This window comes from Vespa crabro, chromosome 8 (assembly GCF_910589235.1).
Source record: "Vespa crabro chromosome 8, iyVesCrab1.2, whole genome shotgun sequence".
Classification (NCBI taxonomy): domain Eukaryota; kingdom Metazoa; phylum Arthropoda; class Insecta; order Hymenoptera; family Vespidae; genus Vespa; species Vespa crabro.
The window spans coordinates 7,041,732-7,051,731 of record NC_060962.1 but is presented as its reverse complement, the minus strand read 5'-3'; the positions used below and the strand labels follow the sequence as shown (position 1 = coordinate 7,051,731).

Here is a 10,000-nt window from a genome sequence, read left to right as displayed (position 1 = left end):
ACTAATTGCAATGACGACGAAGAGAATGAGAGAGAGAGAGAGAGAGATGCATTGCTTTAACAACTGTGTTCATCGATGAAAAAAAAACATCGTTCCATGTTGCATCCTTCAAGCATGTTGCTATCATTTCAACGATTTACGAGAGAACTTTACGTATAAAGATCCAATGATATTCTTTATCTCTATCTATTTATCTATCATATTTTTCTTACAAGAATTACAAACAAATAAAAAGATAGAGAAAGTATATCTAAATCACGGCTCTATCTTCTTTCATTTTTTTCATTTTTTTTATAAAATCGAGAGACAAATTGTTGAAAGTATTAATAAATTTTGGCATTCAACGAATAAGATACATACGTACATACATACATACATACATTCGTATATACATATATACGTCGTTTAATCGAAACATAACATTTTTTTTCTTTTTTTTTTTTTTAAATGTATGGTTCTTACTTTTCTAATAACACAACTTTAATAATCGAGAAAAAATCAAAGAATAATTATATGTTCAATTTAACAAAGTAAACTTTTACGTACTTCATTTTGTACGTTTTTGTTTTGTGAATATTTTTATTATTATTATTATTATTATTATCATTATCATTATCATTATTATTATTATTATTATTATTATTATTATTATTATTATTATTATCGGATAACGGAAACGAACGAATGAAAATAATCCACTATTATTTGTAAGTATTTATTCTAATATAATTAGAAGATAATTATATAAGTCTAATTGACTCGTTAATTTTTATCCGATTTATCCTTTTTTTTTTTTGATAGGAGGATAATATAATTTGCAAAAATATTACTGATATTATTACTTTTATTGACCATCAACGAGATAATTAAATTGAAAATTATATGAACCTTTATGTAGATATATTTAGGTATCTTTCGTAATGCTTGATGGGTTTCGACATCTATCGAAGAAGATATATATATATATATATATATATATATATATAAAGAGTGATATTTTGTAAAGTATCCAATGAGTTTTCAAAATCTTGACAAACCCAGATTCTCTCTCTCTCTCTCTCTCTCTGTCTGTCTGTCTGTCTGTCTGTCTTTCTCTCTATTTCTCTTCGTTAAGTCGTTCTACTAAACGAGAATGAAGCCGAAGAAGGAAGTTTGAGCTTCTCTCAACTAACAAGAAGAGAAAACGAGAGTTTACGCGCTATTGCTCAAAACCGTAATACCGAGGAAAAGTTCGTTTGTTAAAAAACAACGAGATGGAGAACGTATCTTATCTTCTTCCTTTACGTTATGTCGAATCGTACAAATGAACATCCTTTCTCCTATTCTAAATTATTATTCGAAATGTAAAATGAGAGAAAGTGAGAGAGAGAGAGAGAGAGAGAAAATGTATTATTATATTAACTTATCAAATATAAGATCTTCAAGAAAACTTGAAGAAAGAGAAAGAGAGAGAGAGAGAGAGAAAGAGAATGATGAATATATTCTTTGATAACAATTTTAATTATGACAGTATTGAACAAATCAAGACAACAAATTTAAAATGAAATTATACATATTAATTCTATATATAAATGATAAATATATTTGACAAAATGATTACGTACAAATTTATTATATTTTATTATTCTCCAATTCATGTCATATTATATATTTAAATGATATAAATATTTGAACATATTTTGATTAATGTGATAGATAAATATATATTTATAATAATATATATATAAAATGATATACACATATGGATTTAATACATGAGAATATTTTGGAAAATATATTTATATACAAAGTGTATAAATTATTGCAATATCAAAATTCTATTATATCCAATTATATGTACGTGTCTGTATATATCGAATTTTATCATTTATCTATTTATAATATATTTAAATATACTTTCCAATATATTTGCATCTCTAACTACAAATACATACATATATACATACATACATACGTACATACATACATACATACATTTATAAGCGTATTTGTTCTATACGAAAATAATAATTTGACAAAGCGATGAAAAGCGAAAATATGAAAGAGAAAAAGAGGGAGAGAGAGAGAGAGAGAAAGAGAGAGAGAGAAAAAGAGATAGAAGAGGACTATGCCGGGTCGCGGAAGAGGGTGCGGTTGAGCGAAAAGGGGTATTGGAGGGGAGGCGTTTTGATCGTCGTGCCCCCTGTACGAAAGGAACGACGGAGGATGGAAGAGGGTAAACGAGAGAGGACACGAGAGGGTGGAACTGGCCGGCAGGCACTGCTGCCGATCGATGCCGCAGCATCGTGTATCTCTCTCTCTCTCTCGTTTCTCCCTTCCTCTTCCTCTCTCTCTCTCTCTCTCTCTCTCTCTCTCTCTCTTTCTCTCTCTCTCTCTCTAGTTTAACTGTGTTTCAAGCTGCTTACACGTGCGTATGTACGTATTCGTGTGCACGCGCACGCAAATAAACGAACGGGACGTATTCTCTGTCCTCCGTTCAACTGGGGATACTATTGGATTGACAGGGTCCTAGGGGTAAGAGAAGAGGGGGTTACTATCGTCGCAGAATCGTACCTCGAAGGCTGACCGACTCTACCCTTGTGTGTGTCTTTTTTTTTCCTCCCTTTTTACTTTTCCTTTTCTCTCTCACTCTCTCTCTCTCTCTCACTCGCTCTCGCTCTTCGCTCTTATTCGTTTTTTTATTCTTTGCTCCCTTTTCCCCTTTCAATTCTCAGAGATGGTCTCTCTCTCTCTCTCTCTCTCTCTCTCTCTCTATGTCTCTTCTCTTTTCTTTAACTTTCTTTTTCTTTTTATTTTCTTTTCTCTTCTTTTTTCTTTTCTCTTTTTCCGTTTTACTTTTCTTCCATTCTTCCTCTTTTTTCTTCTTTTTTCAATTTTTTTTTTTTTTATTTTACCCCCTTTTTTCGCAAACGAAGTAGAATTGAATCCCTGCCAATTTGAAAGTTTTCTCGTCGAATGAAAGAATGAAATACCTACGTACAATACCAACGTACATGCATGTGTATGTATACTGTAACTGTATATACTGTACATACTATGCATATATATATATATATATATATATATATATATATATATATATGTATATGTACATGTGTCTATTCTCGAAGAATGATACTTCGGAAGAGTATAGAACATGGTTGCTCGGTTATTTCGAACGATACAAATCGGTACGATTAAGGCGATAGTAGGTATAGTATGAAAAAAGAGGGGGAAAAGAAAAGAATAAAAAAAAAAAAAAAAAAGAAAAGACAAGGAGAGAGAAGGAAAAAATAATTGGACAAAAAATAAAAAAGACTAAAAGTCGTATTGTATTTAAAAAAAAAAAACACACACACACAAGAAAAAAAAAGAAAACAGAAAAAAGAAAAAAAAAGAAAAAAAAAAAAGAAAAGAAGACGAAAAGAAAGAAAGGAAAAATAATAGAAAATATCAAAACCAGTCGAAATTTCCGAACGACTAATTCTCAATCGATACATTAGATTTGTATAGCTACGTTGGTTCAGCCCGGTATAAATCGATCGCTCGCAGCAACGGTGTGAGACGAAGCGAAAAGCGGGAATGGGGAAATGGGGAATGGGTAAATGGGGAATGGAGGATGAGGGGGATGGGGTGAATGGGTGGAATGGAGGATGTAGGATGGAGGGGGTGGGGATTGGAAAACGTGCGGCAACGCGTCGATAATAATTCGACGAGTGATTTCGACGTGGCCCGGGCCCGTGTAATCACCCTTATCTCTCGCGTACCTTTTAATACGGTCACCCCTCCCCCCCCCACCTCCCCACTACTACCATCACCAATACCATTCACCCCTCAAGCCCCTTAAGCTCCTCCCAAATCTCGTTCATCCCTTCTCGTTATAGCCCTTTACACATCGCGTTCGTCCAGCTCGACGAATTCGTGATTTCACGCGCGTCTAACCGCCCTGACGAAGCTAAAATTAATCGTTTGTCGCGTGCAATTCGCGTTATATGTATGTACGTATGTATATATATATATATATATATATATATATATATATATATATGTACGTATGTATATGTATGTACATAGATATGTATAACATTCGGTTTAACAGTCCGTCAGTCCGTAGAAATAATTGCCTACTCGTTCCTTTCCACTCTGGTTGTGTCCTGAAACTACCTAACTACCTATCTCTACCTACCATTACCTTCCTGCCTACCTATCTACCTACCTACCTACCTACCTACCTACCTACCTACCTACCTTTTGCTCCCTTTTATTCCTTTATCGCACGAATATTAATTTCATTCGAGTCGTCCGACCGTCCAGGAATGTTTCGATTAAACCCAACTGTTGTATCTCATTGTATATATGTATGTATGTATTCCTATTTGAGTACCGTCAAATGTAATATTTTTATTTTCTTTCTTTCTTTCTTTCTTTCTTTCTTTCTTCTTTTGTTTCTCTTTTTAATTTTTTAATTTTTTAATTTTTTCATTTTCAACCTATATTTATTATTTATCATTTTATTTACGTTATATATGTATATATATATATATATCTAATATTTAATAATGTAATATATATTTAATATATTATATAACATACATACATTATACTTTGCGATAGAAAAATTTTGATATGGATAGATTTATTTCCGATAAATTTTTTCAATTTAAACTCTTACATCTGCTACGTCGTGTCTTTTTTTCTTTCTTTTTTTTTTTTTTCTTTTTTTCTTTTCTTTCTTTCTTTTCCCCTTTTCATTTTACGATAAAACATTTTTCAGTCACGAGTGGGGATCAATCAATTCGATCTACGGGAAGAATCGAAAATGTTTTTATATTTCCAAACAACGAGAATAGAATTTTATTTCGATTTTACTTACGATATGTATTATTTAATGTTACAATGATAAAAAGAAACAAAAAAAAAAAAAAAAGGAAGAATGATTTTCAATAAGGACGAATTAAAATCGTTTCATTCATTATCAAAATATCTAATATGTGTATAATCTTATCGAATAACAATAAACGTCTAAATCCCTTGACGGAGCTTATGCCTTTCCTCTTCTTTCATTTCCCTCATCTTTAACAAAGGTTTCTCTTTCGTCAACGTTTACAATTTCCGCCGTTTTAGTTCCTTTCACAACCATCGGCTATGAGTTAAATGGCACCCTTACAAATTACCCGTTCCGAGCGATTTATCAATGTCTTCTTCTTTCTCTCCACCTCTTCTACTACCACCTTCTCTATCTCTTCTTCCTCTTCCTTTTCCTTCTACTTTTCCTCCTCCTCCTCCTCCTCCTCCTCTTTCTCTTCCTCCTCCTCCTCTTTCTTCCCCTTCTCCTCCTCCTTTTCCTTCTCTTTCTTCTTTCTCTGTCAACCCTTTCGAGAATGTCTCGTCGTCTAAGCATTATTATCGCAAGAATATTCCTGCGTCTTTATGATGCTTGAAAATTGATATCTAGCTAGCTAGCTACCTTAATGTATTTTAGCTCCTTTCGAACTTTCAAGATGCATGCTTGGTAACTTTAATATTCAAATATTTAAAGAAATTTTTCATGTTTATAACTTTATACTTTGAATAGTTGAAAAGAGAGAGAGAGAGAGAGAGAGAGAGAGAGAGAGAGATCTAAACAAATTATTTATCTTAATCAAGTTCTCCTTGAAAGAATTATCATATAAATATTATATAATAATTTGTTTATTTAATTTGTATAATTTTTCTAATAATTATTATAAACAAATAGATTACTTTTTATAGTAAATATATTCTATAAAAGGGATATATTACTACGTACATACGTATAATAATATTTTATAATAAATAAATTATAAAGAATATTTGTTTTCTTTTTTCTTTTTTTTTTTTGTTTTTTTGTTTTTTTGTTTTTCGTGTTAGAAAATTATTTAGAATAATATTGTGTTTAATAATGGTAAACAATTTTCATAAGTAATGAATGTTTTTGAAAGTAAAACTTTTTATCTCTTTCTTTTTTTTTTTTTTTTTTAATTACACCGGCATATTATATATATATATATTATATATACTACTGAAGTATGTATGTACAATACATATGTAAGTACGTACGCAAGCATAATTTCGGAGCACAATAAAAAATTAATAACAATGGAATAGAAACGAGCTCGGAAGCTAGAAGGAACGTCGACATTCGTAATTTGATTATTATTAATGAGATAGAGAAGCATATGAAAAAAAAAAAAAGAAATATTGTTACTTCTTCAACGTTGGTTTATTTTTTCTCTTTTTTATTTATTTCTTTTTTTGTCCCTCATAGACCAACCAAAAAGGGCAAAGTAAACGGTAATTAATAATTTTCACATAAATAGATAACGATTTCAAAGGGATCTATATGCCATCGTGTTAAATAATAATGATAATAACGTGTGTCATCGTTAATATCAACGAGATGATCTTACTATCTTGTCTTTGACGAATCCTGTTAAATTTTAACGAGTCACTCGCATTGAATTAGTTTCAAGGATTTATATCTCGTCAATTTGTTAATTTCTATTTTTTTTCTTTTATTTTTTTTTTTTTTTTTTTTGTAATATACTCAAATACATGCATACGTGCATATACATATAACATATACACTATTATTATAAATAAATATATATATATATATATATATATATATATATATATATATAATGATATACAATATATACATATATTTTATTCAATTGAATTCTTGTATTATAATATAATATAATATAACTATAATAACATATATTATAATTAATTCAAATTTATGAAAAACTTATAAATTTCAATATGTGTGTGTATGTGTGCGTGTGTGTGTATGTGTGCGTGTGTGTGTGTGTGTTTGTCTGTGTGTGTATGTGTGTGATATATTGGGGGAAAAAAAAAATTACTAGGAAATAAAATTCTATCGGATCGATTAGAAAAGATCATCGAAATAATAGAAATAATAGAAAGTTACTAATCGATTAAACGAATGAAGAAAGTGAATATAGACGGCGTGAAATATCAGACGGCAATTACTCGGAAGGTCATTCATTAGTATTCCACATTACTCGCATGCATATGCATACGTCTGGGGTGGCTACACGCTCGTGACTCGGTGTCCTCGAACTCTGCTCCGTTTCTCTCATAACCTCGTCTCTCCTCCTTCCCTCTCTCTGTCTCTCTCTCTCTCTCTCTCATACCCTCCTCAACCCTTCCTTTCTCTTCCTTCCGCCCTCTCGAAAGATCAAGAACACTTTACGCGTTAGTTCGCATTAGATTTAATCTAGATGATATTAGAAAGTGCTCGTGTCTAACGCAATGGGAAATATTACCTTTGCGTGTTAAACAAGAAAACTGTTATGATCGTATTATCTTTGTTTCTATCTGTCTCTCTCTCTCTCTCTCTCTCTTTATCTGTATCTTTCTATCTTTCTTTCTTACTCGAGAAATAAAATCATTTTATTTTGCTGAACGATGAATTAAAAAAATAAACGAAAATTTTCTAAACGTATAATCATCATAAATTATATACATATATATATATATATATATATATATATATATATATATATATATATATATGTATGTATATACTGTACATTTGTAATACGTTGACTCTTCGATAACTTAGTTCGATAGGACTAATCGTTATTACTAGGACTTTTGGTCTGATATGAAAGAAGATTAATGTGATTAAGTTAAGTTTTAACCGTAACACCACCGCTTGACATAACTTTGGAGACACGAATACTTTAAGTTATTTCCGACAATTCGTTGGACAGAAACATAAAGGTAAAAAGAAATTGATGATGATGATGATGATGATGATGATGATTTTCAAAAGGGTAGCCGATAAATCGCTGCGATAATAATTGCCCGGAACACTTATTTACGTTCGATAAAGTATCGAGGTCGACCTCGCATTCCTTTCAAAATGCGATCGTATATATAATTTGTTTCTTTTCTTTTTTTTTTTTTTCTTTCCTTTGTTCTTTTTCTTTTCTTTTTCTCTTTTCTTTTTCTCTCTTTTTTTTTTTCGTTACTTCTCTCTCTATCCTTTTCCCTCCTTTCGTTTCTCATAGTTTTAAATAAAAATTATTTAAACAGAAGTCGGCACGAAAGAAATGATTCGCACGTGAGAACCCGACCGTTTATATATTTTTTATTTCAAGATAATTCAACTTTTTAGATAATTAGAGAACGATACACACAGAGGGTAATATAAATTATTAATAATATACCTATATATACATATATATATATATATATATATACTTGGTGAAATGAATCACGAAAAGAATCGTTTTCATTCTACGATATTATTTAACGAGATTTTCATAGGAGTGAAGAGGGGGTGGGGGAAGGGGGGTGGAGGAAAGAAAAGAAAACGAAAGAAAGGAAAAAAGAATGATATAAATTTCAGCACAATTTCACAGTATACTTCAATTATTAACGTGACAAATTTCTTGATAATACGCGATGAAAAAAAAAAAAGAAAAGAAAAAAAAAAAGAAAGAAAAAGAAATAATAAAAAGGAGACGATCATTTTCTCTAATACTAATCGAACGTCACTTTTATCATTGTCGACCGTCATAATCATATATTAATCGAAATCAATTTCTTTTTGTTACAGCGAAACTCGAAATGCCACCGAAGGATTGCAGCAGTGCCAGAGGGAATCATGATCTTGGGATGAATGGTATAATATTACATTCCCACCTCATTTTGGTATTTGGTTTAACCCTTGGAACGATTGCATTAATGCGAATGAGGACGACGTTAGAACTTTCTGGTACCTACGAAGCTGCACCTCGTTTAACGCACGTCGCACGAGCCGTCCTCACTCCTATGGGAACTCCAAGTCGTTGATCTAATAGCTAATAACAATAACAACAACAATAACAACAACAGCAAGAAGAAGTAGTCGAATGGTAGTCGAGAAACGAGTACATAATATATATATATATCGAAAGAGATCGAGCAAATAATCGTTGAAATAAAACAAAACAAAACAAAACAAAACAAAAAAAAAATATATATATATATATATATATACATATACCAATGATTCTGGTACGATGAGGCAGGTAGCCGAGTTGACGTTGATGAAAGAAAAAGGAGAAAAAAAACGAGTAAAAAAAGAAACAAAACAAAAAAAAAATGATTAAAAAAAAAGGACAAAAAAACAAATAAAAAGAAAAGAAAAAGACAAAAAAAAAAGGAAGAAGAAGAAGAAGAAGAAGAAGAAATAGAAAAGATATGAAGATAGGACGAGGAAAATAGTGAAAGATTAAAAAAAACAGACATATCAATCGGTAATTCCCCTTTGTCATAAAACAAGGGGGATGATGTTGTCATAAAGTAAGGGTATGAGATGATGATAATCTCGTCGGGTACGAGATAACGAAAGCCAAAATCGACGACCATCGAGATAATAAGATGATGACGACGATAACAACGATGACGATGATGACGATGATGATGACGATGATAATGATGATGATGATGATGATGATGATAACGACGATGAGGGTTAGGACGACGATGGAAATATATCTTCCGAGAGTTCTTAAGAAAGAAAAAGAAAAAAAGAAAAGAAAGAACGAGACAACAATAACAACAAACACAAGAAGTATATAAATATATGTATATGTATATATATATATATACATATATATATATATATATATATAAATAGATTAAATCGTCGAACGGAGAACGTAATGTCGGCCATTATCCTTCTCACGCGTTCTCCGACGATCAACCGCGATATGGATTAATGAAGTGCAATGAAGAAAATGTTGTAGAGAAAGAGAGAGAGAGAGAGAGAGAGAGAGAGAGAGAGAGAGAGAAAATGAACGAACGAACGAACGAATGAATGAACGAATGAATATGTGAATGAATCAGAGTGAAAACGAGAAGACAATGTGGATGAATGAACGATCTGCCGCGAATATTTCATCCATATTAGCTCCGTTCTGAAATGATGCCTGATGATGATAATGATGATGATAATGATGACTGATTTGATAGGATGCGT

The 10,000-nt window shown here is 31.3% G+C and overlaps 1 protein-coding gene across 5 annotated transcripts in view; it reads left to right on the top strand.

Annotated features, from left to right (window-relative positions):
* Nucleotides 1-10,000, top strand: part of LOC124426373 (acetylcholinesterase-like) — an 81,654-nt gene that overhangs the window by 71,339 nt on the left and 315 nt on the right. For all 5 annotated transcript variants that reach the window (XM_046968004.1, XM_046968002.1, XM_046968000.1 and 2 more), the window contains exon 8: nt 8,594-10,000. This exon is cut by the window's right edge and continues 315 nt beyond it. In XM_046968004.1, the coding sequence (XP_046823960.1) occupies nt 8,594-8,829 (236 nt within the window). In that variant the 3' untranslated portion in view covers nt 8,830-10,000. The remainder of the gene's footprint in view (nt 1-8,593) is intronic.